Source organism: Theobroma umbraticum, unplaced genomic scaffold (assembly GCF_002168275.2).
Source record: "Theobroma umbraticum cultivar Fairchild unplaced genomic scaffold, ASM216827v3 scaffold_44.0, whole genome shotgun sequence".
Taxonomy (NCBI): Eukaryota; Viridiplantae; Streptophyta; class Magnoliopsida; order Malvales; family Malvaceae; genus Theobroma; species Theobroma umbraticum.
Window position 1 is genome coordinate 9,584,405 of NW_018397255.1, and position 19,643 is coordinate 9,604,047.

The 19,643-nt window shown below is 35.1% G+C and overlaps 3 protein-coding genes across 4 annotated transcripts; 2 read left to right on the forward strand and 1 right to left on the reverse strand.

Annotated features, from left to right (window-relative positions):
* Nucleotides 1-1,063: 1,063 nt before the first annotated feature.
* LOC110409766 (ARM repeat superfamily protein) lies at nt 1,064-3,086 on the reverse strand. Its single transcript, XM_021419223.2, is given in 11 exon segments — nt 1,064-1,089; nt 1,092-1,211; nt 1,214-1,294; nt 1,297-1,601; nt 1,603-1,687; nt 1,690-1,818; nt 1,821-2,216; nt 2,219-2,251; nt 2,254-2,322; nt 2,325-2,465; nt 2,468-3,086. Coding segments are annotated over 11 exon segments (1,710 nt in total). The 5' UTR covers nt 2,793-3,086.
* Nucleotides 3,087-7,092: 4,006 nt separating this feature from the next.
* LOC110409915 (uncharacterized) lies at nt 7,093-13,607 on the forward strand. Its single transcript, XM_021419431.2, is given in 21 exon segments — nt 7,093-7,216; nt 7,219-7,239; nt 7,339-7,428; nt 7,431-7,524; nt 7,526-7,578; nt 7,581-7,877; nt 7,880-7,965; nt 8,056-8,175; nt 8,177-8,217; nt 8,770-8,830; nt 9,113-9,178; nt 9,387-9,472; nt 9,831-9,894; nt 10,859-11,071; nt 11,594-11,659; nt 11,966-12,045; nt 12,135-12,284; nt 12,398-12,444; nt 12,739-12,801; nt 12,997-13,163; nt 13,525-13,607. Coding segments are annotated over 17 exon segments (1,674 nt in total). The 5' UTR covers nt 7,093-7,098; the 3' UTR covers nt 12,253-12,284; nt 12,398-12,444; nt 12,739-12,801; nt 12,997-13,163; nt 13,525-13,607.
* On the forward strand, nt 13,111-16,013 carry LOC110409914 (uncharacterized). Of its 2 annotated transcripts, XM_089782485.1 has the most exons (3): nt 13,111-13,163; nt 13,525-13,607; nt 15,135-16,013. In XM_089782485.1, exon 3 carries the CDS (start codon nt 15,196-15,198, stop codon nt 15,844-15,846), a length of 651 nt encoding a protein of 216 aa, XP_089638611.1. In that variant the 5' UTR covers nt 13,111-13,163; nt 13,525-13,607; nt 15,135-15,195; the 3' UTR covers nt 15,847-16,013. The 2 variants fall into 2 exon arrangements, with proteins under 2 accessions (XP_089638611.1, XP_021275105.1); XM_021419430.2 differs by lacking the exons at nt 13,111-13,163; nt 13,525-13,607 and adding an exon at nt 14,608-14,864.
* The last annotated feature ends 3,630 nt before the right edge of the window (nt 16,014-19,643 follow it).

A 19,643-nucleotide genomic window follows, 5' to 3' on the forward strand; every position in this document is an offset into this window, starting at 1 on the left:
ATTCCATAAGCGTAATTCTAATGCAAGTCAGATGACGATCAGAAAATGGTTGCACTCTTTTTTCCACTACTAGAATGAAATTACAGATAAAAAACAGACTTTCGGAATTTACATTATAAAACAAAATCCACAAAAGGAAGATTAAAATTAGAAAGAAGTAAAAAAGAAAAAAGAGAGAGGAAGGAAACATAACAATCATCATAACCTCCCTCTTACAGCTCATCAGCTTCATGAGTGAATCAATTTTAATTAAAAACAATAGAAATATAAAAGCAAAACGAGGATACTCCCTAAAAACCGCATCCATGCCTTTTGTCATCATATATTAATATTAATAGTAATAAATATATAAAAATTAAAATATAATTAATATTTTAAAAGATATGAGGTAAAAAGGTTTGGAGTATACGAAGTGTGTTGTCTTGCTTGTTGCTTTTTCCACTTCAGCACTTTCTCATTCTTCTGACAGTTAGAAAATTCCAAACGGACTCCACCTGCGAACATGGAAAATGAAATAATTACAAATATCACGGACCAAACTTTCACGTGCTAGACACGTATCTACATAATCTGCTCCGTTAATTTAGTCCCTACACGGTTAAAACGACGACGTATCTGGTACAGGACACGGGGTATCTTTAAAGACTACCACGTCAGCATTACAAATAATAAGCTTAAAAAAAAAAGGGCCCATGGAATTGATTAGTGTGACAATGGACCCATAACCATATAAGGCTTCGATGTTTTGGCCATCATTTTCCCGGCGTGAAAGCGACATCATCACACTCGGATAATCGAAATCCTCCACGTTTTAGTGCACTTAAGCACATCTCGAATGCGGACGTGGCAAGCTTAGTAACCAGAAATTATAAATCCAAAGGACAAAAAAGAAGGGGCAACATCGTACTTTTAATGCTACTGAATGGCGCTAAAATAGAGAACATTTACTCCATGCGCCAACGAGAAATTTCTTTAAACAAAACCCTAACAAAAATCCCAAATTTCCAATTATATCCTCATCAAAGAACGTACCTTAGTTGGCGGGGGTTAGTATCTTTTCTGATTATTCCCTCCAAGTCCTGCTGAAATGCTCTTGAGTCTACTCCCAGCGAGTCTTTGAAGCGCCTTCTTAGCTCCAGTTACTTCCATTTCCGCCAGACTCTGCAAATGCTTATTAGCTCCGGCAGCCACCAGTCTCTTCCTACAACCACCGCTCCTCCGCTTAAAACTGTCGTCACCACCATCAATGGAAACTTCTTAGATACAGCCTCATTCTTCGGATCCAACATCTGCACAATCTCATACACCTCTTCTCATCCCTAACCAGCTCCTTCCTATTTGTTCGCACAGTCAACAACGAAACAATCGCTTGCGCCGCCGCGTCTTGTAACCCCACTGGCTTTGGTGATTCCATTAATTTTACCAAAGAAGCCATACAAGTAGAAATGGCTCGCTTGTTTCCATCAGTAATTGACAAATTTGATAACAAAGAAGCTGAAATCTGTTGTAAAATCATGTTCCCGTGCTTAATAAATTCACCCAATTGGATAATAAAGGCCGTTGAACATGATAAAATCCGTGAAAACGGATCTGCAACCAGAGGAGTAAACTGATTGTACGGAGAACTGCTCGATCGTATCTGAACTTGATAACTCTTGAATCAAGTGCATTAATCTCGGCAATCCTTTTCCTGTATAATCAAAGCGCGAAAATATTCGCCCGAAGAAGCGAGAATTGAAATGCAATTGGCTGCTTTTTCTTGTGCAGCGGTGGTACCGGAGACTAATAAGTGAACTAAAACAGGAATCGCACCTTCTCACCCAAAGCCATTTTCATATCTTCCACGGAAGCCACGTTTCGAAGAGCGCCAACCGCGTGGGTTTGAGTTGGTTGAGAACCAGATCGGCAGGCTTCGATTAAAACCGTGATGCCGCCATATGCTGAAATTGCCCAGGCGTTTTCGGGATCGGCGGTGATTGCTTCAACAGCAATCGCGGCTTTTTCTTTTAATGGAATGGAACCTGTTTCGAGGATTCTTAACAAAGGCCCTAATCCTCCTTCTTCGAAGACGATCTTTCTCGAATCTACGCTCGAAGAAGCCAGCACCGACACTGCTAAAACGGCTTGTTCTCGAATTAAAGGTTGGCTGTTCACGTCGAGAAGACCAATCAAATAGCCAACGTTTCCTTCTTTAGCAACCAAAGTAGTAGACTTCCGTTTGTGTTTAGAAGCTGGAGAAGTGATTCTAGAGCTTCTTTTTGAACTCGATACCACCAATCTGAAGTCGCGTAAAGAGATCCCTGATGAAAAATCCTAAATCATCTTATCAGAGTCAGGTCCCGGGTGAGACAAAACGATGGCGTGTATTTGGTGAAGAACGCCGGATCTGAGAGAAGCAAATCTAGGTCTGGAGATGGTTGGAGAAGACGAGGAAGCCATGTCGAGGTCGCTTTGCATGAGGAGTTTCCCCCAGTAAAGTAAGAGAGAGTACATTGATCGAGAGAGACTTTTAAACGTTGGAGAGTGGAGAGAAGCGAAGGGAAAAGAGTGTGAAGCAAAGAGTTCTCGCTCCAGTGAGGAGATTCGGAGATTGAGGAGAGAGAGGATTGGAGGAACAGAGCTTTGATCGGAGGACTTGCCACCGCCGACGCGAAAGATCGGACGGTGAGGGAAGAAAGGAGAAGGAAGAGTACGCTCGTGATTAAGTCGAGAAGTGTTTGCGGTGGTTGAGATACTGATTGTTCTGACGGTGGTGGAGGTGGTGGGCGTTGCGGTTGTTCAGATGGATGCATTTGAGGTTGAAGCCGGATTAGGAACCGGAAACGTTAGGGTTAAGGTGAAATGGCAAAAAACATGAAAGAGACAGGGTTTGCTTGGGGGGAAGGAAAGAGAAGGAAATGGAGAGAAGGAGAGAGAGAGTTGGAAAGGAAAGGAGTTTCTCGGTGTGAGAAGCGTTGGAGGCGAGGAACTGTGTCTTGAGGAAGTCACGAGCTGGCTGGTTGGGTTCCCGGCTTGGGCTTAAGTCCGCTACAGCACGTTGACGGGAATCTTCTTCAAAGACTCTCTGCCACGTCACATTAGGAAAACATTTTATGCATTACAAAATTTGGATCTACTCAAAGTAGGTTTTATACAAAGTTGACTTTCTTGACAAAAACGAGAGGGTTGACTGTTGAACAAAATTTGATTTTTAATAGTATCAAAGGTTTCCAATCTTAATATTCCCAGGCATTAAGTACATTTGATTGCTTTCTTTTTCTGTAACAAAAACATTATCAGAATTTAAGCGGTGCATTCATCAGAGAAACTTGAATCGTAATCCGTGATGGGTGATTAGAAGTTGAGTATGAATACTGTGGGCCTCAAATTTGGCAGGCAGGACGTGCTTAAGCATTGGGGATTTTCTTTCCATTTCTAATCCAAAGATTTAAGAAATAAAATCCTTTTTTTTAGGATAAGAACTTTATAATAAGTATAAGCCAGTTGGATCAGATAATTTAAAATAGAGTAAAATACTTTATTTTTTAAATTTTAATCAAAATTATATGAAATTTTATTAATTTTTAAAATAGATATTTCACCTAAAAAAATTTTTGATGTCAAGGTCTAACACACTAGGTTGTTAGTACCGATATAATACAAATTCAATAATTCATCTACACAGAAGGCTATTGTTATCTGATCGTGGGATAAGCATAAATTTAATAAACTTGGTCTTTAGAAAATATAAGCCCCTTTGCTGCAAAGATCAAAATTTCAAATATTATTGTCAAATTATCATACTTTATATCTCAGAAATTATAGAAAAAAAACCAAATAAAACAACAACTAAATAACAATTTTCTTATTTTTTTTTTAAATGGGCACTGGTGTGTCATTCTTGAACTTCCCACTGATGCATTTTTCTAGGCCACGCTTATCCCAGTAGTTGTCTTGCTCGGCAGTTGTCTGAAGGCTGATTATGGCCCAAGCCGTGGCCTTTTCTTTTCACCCAACCAGGCAACAGCTAGCTACTTCTTCCCCTCTAATTTACCCAACTGGTATCCATTGTCACTACTTTTGTATGTAAATATTCATTCTTAAATAACAATTATGTATAAATATAAACATTTTATTAAATAAAAATTAATTTCATTATGCTTAAAAAAACCGCTTGTATTCAATGATTTTTCTTTTTAATGACCCACTGTGAAAGATTAAATATTATCTCATTTAACAGTTGTAACAACTTCTCAATTTGACGATGCTACTACATACAATTATAAATATTATTTACATAATAGTAATAAATTGTTTGAAATGAGATGCTCTTTTTTCTTTCATTTTCAATCCTCATTTTTTTCAAAACAATTATTATATAAATATTATTAGAACATTAATATAAATTCAATCAATCATGATGTGACATAACACGATATTGAAATTTATCATGTTATAGGTACATGTTCATGTGTTTATAATAATAATAATAATAATAATCTATCATGTTAATTAGAAAAAATTGTAAACTCATATCTACTAATATGACAAAACAACAATGACAAGTTGGATCTTGATTAGTTGTCTTACAACTAAAGTGATAGAAAAAGCCTACAAAATTTTAATTAAATATTACTTTATTGCTCGTAAAAATTTTTAAACTTCACTTGATAATGTATAAGTTAATAGTCTTAATAAAAAAAGAAAATATGTATTAATTAACTTTTTATCATTTATTTTTGTTTATTCTTTTTTATTCGTTTCCCAATTTTCTTTCTTACCAATCATATAAGACTAAAACGGAGAGGGAATGAATTCGTGGGGCATGAAGCATCGATGCATGGATTTCGCAGATTTAAAATGTTTTGGTGACATTTTAGCAAATGAATGTGGCGTAGGAATCAAGAGTGGGAACTGTACAATTGCAGAGGGCCCGAATCCAACATGGGTGAGCTATTACTGACAAATGAGGTCCATTTGTTGGAAGTTTCTGCGACCCAACATGCTCAATAAGACCAATTTAATTAGTACTATATTTCAACTTATTTATTTAATTATGTGTTTTAGAGGAGGGGGATTCCAGATTTCAATAAGTATTAAATACGTATTCATTAACTGGAAAAATGAATTTCACTTCATTTTTGTCGGTTACACCTATTTGCACCCAATAAAATTTGTAGGTCCAGCTTCACTTCACCACTGTAAACAGATTTTTAACTTTAAAAATAATGAATTAAAAAGAAATGAAGAAGAACCCAATTCCATAATTTTTATGTTCAAAATTTAGAATTGAAACTTAAGGACCAGCAGTAAGGATAAAGTTTAACAGTTAAGCTATCACAATAGATTTTTTTTTTTTGAAAAAATGAGGGAGAGAGAGAGAGAGAGAGAAATCATAAATAAATAAATAAATGATCTACCAAAATAATTAATACATAAATGGGAAGGGTTACTTAGGAGAAAGAGAAAGTTATGAATAAATGATATCTAATTTAGAGGAAAATACAAACTCAACTTAAATTTTTTGAAAACAATTAATTGGCCTAATAACTTAGACAATTACTTTGTACATTAGCATAAATATATAATTTACTTAAAAGTTATAGTGGCGAAATTTATACTACTCTTTTTTATACATTTAAGGAGAATAAGGTCGAGACTATGACGGTTCAAGTCTTAAGTATAGGCGGTTGGGATTACTTTGAAGAGAAAATATTAATTTTGTCTTCTAATAGAGAAAATGGAATCTAGAAGCGGCAACAAAGACGGAGCGCTAAAACGGGCTTCCTGACTCTGAATTAATATACGGAGCCGACGGTAGAGAAATAGCAACGGATCCTTTTAACTGGCCCAACTCATTGGGCGTTGTAAGTAGTTTCAGGCCCAGGATGTGCGAACAAAGATTGGGCTTACCTACCGATTATTTGATTGGCTATGTCTGCTTATTATTTTTATTTTCAATTTTTTTTCCTTTTGCTATCTATTTTCAAAATTAGTAATAAAATAAAAATCACTTTTTTCATTTTTATTCGAGCTAACAACATGCTCTTTTTTAGTACAAAATTTATATTATAACTTGATAATGATATAAGTCTTGCAATAATTGTATAGAAAATAGCAGTTTAATAATTTCAACTCTTTTATATATCAATTAAAGTTTTAAACCAAGTCTTTGTATTATTTTTTTTTGGAAGAGTCTTGTCTCAATTTAAATCCAAATATTCAAGAATAATTTGATAGAGTTATAATCTTCTTAACTAAATTATTACTTAATATAGTAAAAAAAACCCAAGGCTGAAATATGGTATATACTCTCATTTTTAGGATAAATGACTAGAGGTTAAACTTGTATTCATAGGAGAAGTGGAATGAGAGAGTGCGTGCTATCGCCAAACCAGGCTTTGTTTTCCCGACTCCAGTGTCTAACCCATCTGCCCGTTCGTTACACGTTAGATGGCCCAAAATGGCTAAACCCCTAGAAATTTGTTATGAGCGTCACATACCTAAAACCCCGACGATCTCAGCAACTCAGCCCAGGGCATGCAGAGTTTCTAGAACGCAGAAATTGGCAGCATCCCATGCGTCGAGGAAGTATTTTATTTCAACACATGTAAGAGAAAGATAGAAGCGGGAAGATTTGGAATTTATAAAGAAATGTATTGAAAGGACCAAATGTTGCAGACGATGAAAAGTTTGTGGGAAAATGGTAATAAGGAAGAAGTTGAGGACTAGTGTGCAATTACAATTAAATGAAGTGTCATATGGTGAAGATTAATAGATGTGCATTACATCTCAGCTATTTGGCATGCGCAAATGATGGCGATTGGCCCAAAAGGAGAAGTTAGTAAGAAGATGGGAAACAGGATAAGCCCCATCATGTGGAAGTAAGAAAGGAAGGCTTAAACTGTTTGCCATTGAAAAGGGGGGATTGATGGAGTTAATGGAGCTAAATGGGAGAAGAAGGCGGAAAGTTTAGGCGGATGGAAGAGTTGGAAGGTGAGGATTCAGGGAGGTGGGACTCGTTTAGTCGTGCGTCGCGGGTGAGGCGTTGGACCGAGCAGGGCGACACTGGTCGGGATGGGCGGCTCCTGGGCGGCAAGAGAAGGAAAGCAAAATCAAATGGTGAACAAAGCATGGAAGATCATTCCAAGACCTTTGCTAGAAACAATCCTCAACAACCACGCCCAACACCACCGTGTCCCTCAACTCCTCATTCTCCACGGCCCCCGTGGCGTCGGCAAACCACTCTCATCCTCGACCGTAACCTCCCCACAAATTCACTTACATTCTTTGTACCATGCTTTTCTTTTTTTTTTCTATGTGAAGTAAAAGACATTCGCTTTTCCATTTTGTTTCCAGAGTCTCTTGGTGAATGGAACAAAGGCCCCCATTTAACCGGCTACGTAGACTTCGCTCAATCAATCAAAGACCACCATCCCAATTTCGATGGTTCTTTCCTTGGACCTCTTGGTCCACCTGTGACCTACCCTTTTTATCTAACTGCCGAACCCAACTGGAAACCTGCCTCGAATCAATGGCTCATAAGCATCAAGCTTGGAACCATTAGCTCTAACCAAATCTTCACCACTCTCAACAAATGGCAGGCCTTAACACTGCCCTTCGCCGAATATTAAGCCGAAACGCTTCCAAAGCTGCGGTTTCTGATAAGGTTTCGCGGCTCGGGTTTATGGTACGAGCGGTTTTTGCATTATCTGCTCGATCAAATGCCGAGAGAATTGACGGGGTTTGGGTTGCAAGAGAAAGGAAAGAGTTTGTCTTATTGAAGAGGCTCTTTTTTAGGGAAGCGATTGTCGCATTGAGATTGGCTAAGGAGGTGATTAGGTGCAGCAAGGGTGGAGAGCTCAATGCCATTGCTGATTTGAATAGGAGTGGACGTTTTCAAGGTCGCTAGCAAATTCATGTACTGATTGGCCTTGTTTGTTGCTTGACTTGCTCTCTCAAGCTGCTGAGATTGACCATTTTCAGGTAGTTTGTTAACTAGAAAATTTTGAAGGAACCTCTTTATTGCATTTAAGTGGTTTGTCAATTAATCATTGTTTCGTTTACTTTTGGCAGCCTAAGTTGGTCATAAATAATATTGAAATCTTTCGGAATGCAATATTAACGGATGACTTGACAGTGTGTGGATCAATGTATCATGACAGTTTGATTTGGAGAATACTTGCTTTAGGAGCAAAATGAGCGATGTCTGCCTGTTGTACTCGTGACATCAGATAGGTTGGGACTATTACTATTTAGCCATGTTTTCTGTTTATAATTGTTTACTCTATGCTATATAATTCTATTTTATGTAAGTTTTAAGTTTAAACTTTTCAATTTTCTTCCTCAATTAGCTGAAATCTTGCTCCTTTCAAAACGCAGAAGGGCTAAGTTCAGGATGCACATTGTCTAACAGCAATAATTTTGAGCAATATTTAGTTTCAAGTGCCTTTTTGTTGTTTAGCTCAATAGTTCAGGGAAGTAGTGCCAAAACACCAAAAATGTGTTACAATATTCAGAATTACAGCTTTATAATGCTTGTATCCATGCCAGATTGACAGCTGTGATACATTCTTGCATACTGTTGTTTGATGGACAATATTTACGTTATTATGACATATTTCAGTTAAGGGAATTATTAGGCTTTCTTCCTACTCTTCTTATTTTTTGGAACCTTTACAATGCTTAGCTTTGCATATTTTTTTAAGTACCTTTGAACTTTAGTAACCTTTTACTCTATTTCTATCTTTTTTACTTCTCGCAAGTAACAAATACACTATTTTTTCTCAGCTACTATTCATATCAAGCTTTCATGGATTTTGGGTTTCCAGATATATTCATCTCTCGTGAGGTATTCAGAAAATTACATATGATACTCATGTCGCACCAACATGTGTGCACACACACAAACACATGGAGATACACATCCATATAGCATTTCTGTGTACATCAATGAATGAACATGTATATATGCATAATGCATCTATGTGTTTCATTTCATTGGCTTTTAAGTAGTGTGTTTTTACCTTCATGTTTCAAATATTTTCAGAACAACTTTGATCATGCACTTTAGTATGTATATAACTGGATGGTGCTGGTGCATGTTAATTACTTCAATTTGTTTGATTTGCAGACCTTTGGTTGGACTCCCCAAGAAGCTAAAATGCACATGGTTACTGATTACTTCACTCATGCAGAGGTGAGCATTGATTTGTTGATAGAGAAACATGATGAAACATCACCATAATCAGGAAAGGAGGAAACTTAAAGCTCAAAGCCCCATCAAATTTTATGTTTAGTTCTCAATAGTCTTTAGAAGACATCTTTTTCCTTCCAAACCATCTATCTGCATCTTGAATTACTGACATTCTAGGCAACTTTTAAGCTTACCTTGATTTGGAATGCAGTGGATGGTGATTGATGATGTGCTTGGGCCAAACCCTCGACATCTTTTTGAGCTTTATGTGCTCAAACAAAGCAATTATTACCAGAAGTAAGAAATGTTTCATGTTCAGTTTGTTGTATTATTATCTCAAATCTCATATTGGACACTATAATGGCTTCAAAAACTAGATGTTGAAATTTGTTTTTTCCAGATAAAGATGAATGGTAAAAGTGTGTGGTTATGGTTATCCTGTGTGTTTGAGGTTGTTGAGTCTCATTTTATCTCAGTTACTTCCTGAGCTGCTTTTTGTTTTTGTAAGATTCTAATGCTCTCATTGCAAGGATGAATAAAAATTGAATTTAGTAAGATTTTTAAGTGTTAGCATTAAAATGTGGCCCTGTCATGTTGAATACAACTGTTCTATGCACTATAGCATTTTGTTAAAATTTGTTTTCTTCAACGATAGGTTGATGGACAATGAGGCAAGTACATTTGAAGACATAGTGGATGCATATTTAGCATATTTGCAGGTAAACTTTCATGAAATGAAGGCACTTTTCATGTTATTTCCTTGATCCTTTTAAGCACATATGCCATCATTTTTACAAGTGAATTTGTCAGGATTGATTAGTATACTGGCATTTCAAACCTAGATAATTATACAAGAGGAATGGTCTAAAAGAGCAATGACTTTATAGTTTTTACATGATTTTTTAATTTGCTGTTTTTTCCTAGTAGATATTTGTTGGTAACTGCACTTCATTTTTCACTTTATTCATGGATAAACAGCTGGCATACCATAAGCTATTCTAACCTGGCTTGTTGACTATTCTTTTTATGGGTGATTTTGTTGAATTAGTTTTTCAAGATTTTAATATGCAGTTATGTAAAGATATTCACACACATCGTAATAATAAAGGAAAGGTCTTTTGCCATCACTGAAGATGGTGTCTTTGTAGTTAGTACTCTGGGTTCAAGTCCCCATTAGTGTACTTGTGGGGCTTGGCTTAGCCTATGGGTTCCGCTTGGCTTGAGAGAAAATCTGTGGGATCTAGGCCTCTTTCTTTAGCTCCCCAATATGTATAGAATGATCAGCCCCTCTGTTCCCTTTTTGCTTAGCCCCACACCTCCTCATGAAAATAAAAGAAAAAACCAATGACAACAAAGGTTGGCTGTACAGCCTGGTTTCAGCTCAAGGCTCTGTTGCTGTCTTAGATTCTTGGCAACAATCATTTCTAGGTTAATTTGGTGAATTCTTCAATGGATAAAGCATTGATGCGTTATAAATGAACTTAGTTCTTGAAAAATCTTACAAAAATATTAGAAGTTAATAACATTCAGAATTTTAATTAGAAGACTTATGGTACTGTTCATTATTTGGGGGTATGGTATTTTGATATTGTGATGTTAACATTTTCTTTTAAGTGATGACTTGGGTTTTCTTTCGTTTGTGCACCATTGCTATCTTACATTCTCTGCAATAATCATTTTTAGATTACTGTGGTGAATCCTTCAATGGAAAAAGCATTGATGCTCCTGCAAAAGTTTGTCGATGATGCACGAAGTGGAAAGATTTTAGATGATAGATTTCGTTTTGGTTCTCCTTGGAGACATCCTCCATCATCCAAGGACCCTACTACATGCTTGGAATGGGCAAAGATTCAACTAATGGATTTTGTTCAATCTCTGGTTAACACAGAATTTGGTGTAAGTGTGTCAAGTCAGCACTCGCACTGCTTTGAAATATTTGTTCTTTTGTGCTTAATTTTGTTGGAATTATACTAGCTGTAAATATGGAAATACCTACAATAATCTGTTTTTTTTCTCCAAATTTTGTAGTAAATTTCCTTTTCGGGATTATGCTTCCATTTCTTTATTGATGCTCTGAACTTTATTTTTCACTTTTTGATTTTTGGTCATGATTCTTATATTTGCCTCATAAAGGCTGGCTTCAACTTCATAACCAGATTTCTCCTGTTCATTGCTAGCAATTCTGATTTACCTAAAGCATCAGGCAGTGGAAGCTTAGAATGTCTTCCTGTTAGACTGCCACTTGCAAGTTGTCACAGATTTGTATCAATTCATCCGTATGCATAGTCTTGTTTAAATGCATCACCAGAATCTGAATAAATTTCTTATTTTAGGTCCTCAATTTGCTATACAACTGTCATTCTTTGAAAATTGTTGATGCTTCAAATAATTTTGTTTTTCCCCCTTATCCGTGTGCAGATTAATTACCTAGCTGACTGTAGTCTAGAGATCTTGGATGATCCTGCTGCTGTTGCATTAGTGGAGGTATTTCTTCTTTTTGCTCTCACAGTTTTGTTGCTTTTACAATTCTCCCTGGCCTTCAATTTGAAATTCAAGGATAGTGTTAAATCTTTTTTCCACATCCAACTTTCTCCAATGACCAAAACTTGCAGTGGAATTCAGTTCCTTATTGCTTTAAAATCCTGCTGAATACATATATTGAAAACTTGATATTGTAAACAGACAGCACGCTGTAATTATCTTCCAAAACTGATCTTGTGTGGCGTTAGGACCCATATTTTTGTATGCATGGGAAATTAAATTCATTCTCTGCTAAATCTCCCTTTCTAGGTTGGCTTGCTCTATGCTCAAAGGGATCCTTCTTTCATTCGTCCCATCTCTAAAGGTATTCAGAGGTGTCTTGTAAGATGGTAAGTGAGAGAAACTTCCACAAAAGGGAATGGGATTGTTACATGCACATGAGGGTCATATGCTCACATGTTCTGATGTTGGATCACAGGCTTGTCCAGGAGCGGATGCAATTGAGTTACCGGAACTTGCTTCAGTATCTTTGGCAGCGAGTTATACGTGGTCGTAGCTACCGTCATTTGATGCTGCAAGAGGGTTATAACAAATAGAACGTAGGGTAGGATGCAGCATATCAGACTAAGTACTAATCGATTTTATTAAGTTTCTTGAATCCATTAGGAGTTAAGATGTAGCTCTCATGTCATGGAATAAGGAATTATAATCAGATTCTTTTGTTGCCCTTTTTAAATACAGTTTCAGGATTCTTTTGGCATGGGCATAGTTCAAAGTTCATATAAAATGTAGGTAAATTCCATTTTATTTCTATGTGCAATTAGTTCATGTTTCTCTTGTCCATATTATCAATCAAGGCACAATATTAAATATTTATAGTCAAGCATTGGAGGTCCTGTTATCTGCTTGGTTTCACTGAATTCTTTTGCATGTTAATTGGAGTCTATGTTTTTTTATCTTATAACAATTCCTTCCAACATGGTTCATATATGTTCAGCAGTCAATGGACTTGAGCCTTATATTCTGCAAGTTCCTTTTGTAATTTTCTATATGTTCCTAATCCTAACATTTCTATTTGTCAGTTTTTACAATGTGGGGGACCTTTGGTAAATATATGAAGGCTTAAACAGAATTTGGAGTATATTGTAAGATTTACTTGTCCTTATTACATTTCTTGATGCACTTTTGAGATGATAGTTAAAAATCATTTATTTGGGATTTAAAACTTTGTGTATATTTTGTGCACAATATACGTGTGTAATGACTTTAAGTTATGATCTATATTATGGAATGTTTTTTTGAGTTAATGAATGTGAAATAACTTAATTCCTGTCTTGCAGATCTTAGTTTCCCACAACACTTCCCTAGCATGGTGTTGAATTGGTTTTTCATGTATAGGTTGCTTATGGAACATGCCTGCTTTTTTCTATGGGATTGACAATGAGAACTTGACTCAACAAAATTGTAGATACATTTTCCAGCAGAGATGTTTTTGATATGTAACGAGGTGAGTTTTATTGCCATCATTCTTGTTTTAACAAGGACACCTGATTTGGATAATTTGAAGGTTACTTTTCTTCCAAACTATGTTTAAGTGGACAACTTGACAGCAAAGAAGATAATAGGCAAATCCAACATCTTTTTCTTATGTGAATGGTGTATGACCTTTTTTTGCCCTTAATGTCCTAAAACCATGAATCATCCATAGTATTTATTTCCTGTATAGCATCATGGGTTATCTAGACGGATTATCTTCAATTCTTTATGCTTCTTGGTTTCTTTTTTTTTTTAATTTTTTGAGAGCAATGCTTTATGCTTGTAAGTGCAAAGAAAGTATCTAAACCACTGCTGTGTCCCGTTGCCTGCAGTTGATCACTTAATGATGGCAGCTTCGGACGATCGCGTTGCAGAGATATATTTATGCTGAACCAGTTTTGAGAATACTCATATTGTGAGCATTCTTGTTCAATATTTATTTATTTATTTCTATTCCTATTCCATTGAACATTCCATCAAGTAGAACACATTCATTTTAGGGGGTTTCTCACGTTACGTGATGATAGCAGAGAAAAAAAAAGGTTTGCAGGCGGCTATAGTGATAGTGATATGCCTCCAGAATAATAGCTAGAGGGAGGTTGGTTGGTAGTGTATTCTTTATTTTCTTTGATCCAAATGTGGAGGGAAGGGGGGAAGTTAATCTCTTCTGAGCCTTCATCCAAAGAATTTATAGTCTGAAATCGAACTTTATTATATGCAATTACGCATGGTGAAAATAATATGGGTCCAGTGAAGCCACTTGGTATGGGCCCTGGAAGATCCAAAGTCGAAAGGACTCATGATCACTGCATGTTGCTGCTAATCATTTATTCTTTTCTCAACCGCCATAATTTTAGAAAAAGGAAAAATCAATGTGATGCTACTCCTATAACTTGGACTAATTATCGGGGAGAGGGAGCCCTCGTTTTGCCATGAATTTATTAACAGCTGTTGCGTACCGAACTCATGATAGCCGCATTTCATGGCTTTTGACTTTGTGAAGCAAAAAATAAGAATCATATGTCCTCTGATCTCTTTCTCAAAGACTATTTTAAAGTTAGTTCTTTGCATGTCTTCCTTTTCTTTTTGATAAAAGTATTTCCCCTGCCTTTCTTCCTTCTAAGATGCATCCATTGTAAAGCTAACAGTGGCTAATTGAATGCACCTGCGGTTGTTGTCTTCCAATTCTTTAAGAGCAATGGCAACAAGATAACAATTAAACATTAAAATTTTGAAATTCCTCCCTCGTGTATATATATATATACATGTGTGTATACTTATCCATGATTGCTAAGCTCTATTGACCAAAGAACCCATAATTGTCCCAACAAAATGTAAACGGCTTAACCGTAGCAATAATTTAAGAGTGGATTAATTGAAAAGAGAGAAAGGTATACCAAAGGGTGCAATATTTGTCTGAAAAGCGTCCGGACCCACAATTTGGAATGACCATCCGGCAAACTGATCATGAACTCAGAATTTCTCCATTCTGACGCGGTTTCTCCATACCACCACGTCTCTTTTATATTCACTTGTTTTCCACTAACTTAGTTTCAGGTTTTGGTTCTTTACAATTATCTTCCTTCCAGTTTCTCACTTCTTAATTCTTTTCGCTGCCAAGCTAATTTCAAGTAAAGAAACATGTCGTAGCTCAATCCATTAAATTTCCTCGGTATTTGATTGTAACTTTCTCCATATTTTATTTCTTATTTACTCTTCAAGTTACATTTATTATCTCTGCATCATGCTAGATACGTGGAGGAAGAGTGTTGGATCTTTCATGCATAATGCAACGTTCCATTCAATTTCTGCATTGCATTTATTCATCTATGAGTCTTTCTCTGTTCTTTTCATATTTCCTTTTACATTTCGGTTTTCTTTGATTAGTAATTCAAACAGCGACTGATTTGAACTTTGCATCTAATCGATTATTTACATATAGAAAGAAAAAGCAAGGAAAAGGAAAAACAAGAAGAGAGGACGTTGTTCAAGCAGGGCAAAAAATGGAGAGCATAGTCATAGACAGGAGAGCAAGGTGGAAGAATCTGAAACAAAGGCTAGGATTGAAGGCTATGGGATGCTGCGGAGCCACCTGGAGTCCCAGAGCCAGAATTTCAACCATATCAATCCTAGAAGAAGATGAAGAAGAAGAAGAAGCAGCTGAAAGCCAGCAAGTGATTATCAGTAGGAGTGGCAATGTCGTAAATAATCGTATTCAGAATGAAACAGAGAACAGTGCCAGCACCCCGCTTTTGGTGGGCCAGCAGCAACAGCAGCAAGTGCCCACATCAGGTTCAGGAATGAACTTGGCAATGGCGCTAGCAGCGGAGCGTAATTTGCGGACAACAAACGTGGGACCCAGCCCCACGGAGGTCAAGACATTGATGAGATTGATTGAAGAAACGGACGGCGTTGATTGGAAGAAGAAAAGGAGAGACAATGTCGTTAATGTTGAAGGTGTAGGAGTGGGAGGACTAGGAGGAGGAGGAAGCTGCGATTGGATGTGCTGCGTGTGCATGGAGAGGAAAAAAGGAGCGGCGTTCATTCCATGTGGGCACGCATTTTGCAGGGTTTGTTCCAGGGAAGTGTGGGTCAATCGGGGTTCATGCCCTGTCTGCAACCGTTCCATTCTCGATATTCTTGACATTTTCTAGATTTCAGAGTTTTCAGACCCTCTTTGTTCTTGCTTAAGCTTTTTGCTTTTCCTTTATTTTTTTTTTCGTCGTTTTCATGGAGATTCCTGAAAATATTCTTTGAGGGGAATTTTACCTGCCATGTAAGATGAAAACAATACGACAACACTTTCAAACTGGTTTTGCTATCTTGGCCGATTGGCTTTAGAAATGTTGACTAGAAGAACCAAAAACATTCTGCTCGAATCAAGGAAAACAGAAGAATAAGGCAGAGACAATCTTTTTTAATATTTAAAAAAAGGATAATTTCATATTGGAAATTAGAATAAAAAAAATTAATGTGATACTTATACTAAAGCACTGAAAAAAGTTATAATTTTTTTATTTTATATATCAACATACTTTAATATCTAAATAATTAATTAAATGTGATTGTCAAATTAACTATTTTAAAAGAAAAAATAAATAAAATATTTTAATTTCACATCATGTAATTAAAAGGAAAGCTTTGACGTTATACAGTTTCTTATGTTAACCTTTTGACAAGGTAGTAATAATCTTATGATAAAGTGGTGTCAAAATTTGCCTAACTTAGATCCAATTTAGATTAAACATCTCTAAATGGAGACAGTTAGGGTGGTTGACGATGGTGAGGGGTTGCCAAATTACATGTGAAAAAAATATCACACCAAGCATTTTAAGCAAAATAGATAAAATGTTTTAATCCTAGGCAACTTTAAAAAGTTTCTAAGCCTAAATATTACACTCTATCAAATTAATTTTTTTTTAAAAATAATAATTTTATTATATACACGTCAATGACAGACAAGAACTCACCATTTAGCTTAAAAAAATTCCATGTCACATTCAGTGTCTGATAAGCACATGGCAGTTAAAAAATTTCAATATTTTTTATTTTAATATTGTAAAAGTTAAAAAAAAAATCCTAATTTTGATTATTATTTCTTTCTTTGATTCTTTGTTATTCTTTCCTTCCTCTTTTGTTCTTTCTCCTTCGATCCATTGTCCATCAGTGGAATCCAATCATTATTTGATTAGACCTAGCTAGAAGAGGCCTGATTCGTCGTCAGAAAGGGTCACCATAAAGCTTAAAATCAAGACTCCTTCTCATAAAATGTTGAATGAATCGGATGACGGAATCTTTTTAAGAAAATAAGCATGTTCTCTTGAATCTTGACGTGAGAAAAAAATTTTCTAAGCCCTACCAAGTTGTTGAGAAGATTTAGGAAATGTTTTCGATATTTAATAATAGGTAAAAGAAAGATAACAGGATAAAAGCAAAAAATAAAAAAAAATTAAGAAAAATATAAATCAATATGAAATAAAGAAGTATTAATTAAGGTTAGATTCGGATAAAACATGATTAATAGATATCATTTTTTGAACGGGCATTGTGGATGCTAATACTTTCTTCGTGTGTAATTATATTCCCAAACCTTTATTTTATTTCGTAAAATGAAATTTATTGTTTTTAATAAAACTAAATTAAGTTTAGAATTTTTTTAAAATGATAGATTCAAATACAGAGTCAATCACACTTGGACAAAACGGATTTGATGGTGATTCCTTCATTTACTTTGAACCATTCCATTCCTAAACTTGCATGTTAAGATAATTTAATTGTGTTTTTATAAATTATTATGTATGTAAATTTAAAATTACTAAAAAACCATATCAATGTGATCCAAAATGCTACCAGATTCAAAATGATCTAACATGTGTAATAATCTAAACCTAATTATACCTTACTCAAAACTAGTAATAACTCAAGGATTGAAAAACCTCAGTCTAAATTAACTTGACCCACATATCTGACATGATAACATTCATGACTGGAGATGACTTGATCTGGAATTGACTTGATCGACCTGGTTGCCACTTATGCATGAGGATTTTGATAATTATTAGAATCATATTTATGCATATGCCACATTTTTGTATTAGAAGAGAGAAAGTGAAAGAGAGAAATTTATGGTGGAGTTTGGTGTTTTATCAGTTCATGATTTCAATGGAATATAATTTGTTGAGAAAGTGATTGTTAAATATTAAATTGTCGAGAAAATAATCAATGATAGAATTAATATTTTATGTTTGAGTGGTAAAAATAAGAAACTCAATGTTTATAGATTCAAAATTATAATTTTTTTTAAATAAGCAACAAAACTATAAAATTTAAAAATTAATAAAGGAAAATTTTAAAATTTTAAAATTTGAAAGGGGCAGCGACTTACTAATCCCTCTCCCTCTGCCTTTGAAGATAAGATTATAACATTTGTTATAAATGAGAAAATATAAATTAAAATATTAAAAAAATAACATTACAACAGTTAATTTATAAGTGATGTTAGTTTTCAGAATTATTTATGTATCAAAACGCAAGTTTAATTCACTTACATTTCAAGAGGTGTTTGTAGTTCAAGCAAGGCTTATCAGGCTTTCTTTGTTAAGCTTGAATTCGATAGGACTCGTCATTTAATTATTATTTTATTATTAAATAATAAAATATTATTTTAATTGATATGTTTTATTATTGTTGTTGTAATAATAAATACTAAATCTTATAGTGGCAAGTAGTTATTATTGTTGGTGTATATCCTTAATTTGTAATTTTCCCCATTTTGATATACAACCTACTTAATCAAATACCGATATTTGGAGTCGTAAAATCCAACGGTTTTAAATGCGTCGCGCACTATCACGTATTGAAATAATGGTGCACTTAGTGGAGCACACCTTGGTTAATGGGATTGTAGACCACAATGTCAGCACTTTTGGACTCGTCTGGCAATTATTTAAGGCAAGCTCAAAGGGCCTTAATGCCTTGCAGGCCTAATGGGAAAATGGAAAATGATTTAAGTTCTAGGCTTCGAGATGGGCTTGATTTTTAGTAAGGCCTGGTAAATATTTATTTATGTATATGTATGTAGTCGTGAATAATAAATGTAAGAAAAACTTACGTAGTTTCAGTATTAGAATATTAAATTGGGCAGTTTTGGAATAAGAAAATCCAATCATGAACATTAGATAAATAAATTTAATTTAGGCAATTTTTAACATTACAACTCCAACAATCAGTTTTTTCCTACTCAAACAATAAAACTTTAATTGAATATTAATTAATAAATACTAATTTCATATTATTTTTAAAAAAAGGAACAAGCATGAAATAGAAAAAGATTGGATTTCCACTTTAAATTTAGATTTTCTTTTATAAAAAATGTGATATATAATTGATGTATCAATTTGATGTAACAAATCCTAGAAAGGCAAGAGCATGTAGGCAATATGAAGGAAAAAGAGATAAGAGAGAAATAAATTCATTGGACGTGGTTTCCCGAAACGAGGTGTCGTAAGGGATAGGCCAATAGGTAATAAAGACCATTTCAAGGTTGGTTTGGTCCCGTCCTACTTGTATGGTAAGGGCCACTTTAGGTTAGGGCGTTAGGCTCAATTTTATCCGATATGGCCCAATCAGACACATGTCTCTATCGTACTTGACCCAATAGTTCAGTAAAAGCATACACAATGGCCCATGGGTGTTGCATTTTCCTATCCATGAATTCATTTATTTAGTTTCAGATATTAAAGAACGGTTCAATTTAGATATTAAATGCATTTTCCTAAAAAGAAATTTTAATTATAGTATCGAAAAGAATCATCTTTATCCGTCTAATCTAAAATCGTAGATATACGACAAAAAGATTGGTTCGATAAATCTTAGACCTAAAATCAAAATCTTATTAGTTGTTTCTTTCCTTTTAAAAGGTGAGTTGGGACATATGGTCCTTAGATTAGGA

Excerpts from the sequence above, each read along its gene's own strand:
- LOC110409914 (XM_089782485.1), top strand. The coding sequence starts at position 15,196 with ATGGAGAGCATAGTCATAGACAGGAGAGCAAGGTGGAAGAATCTGAAA.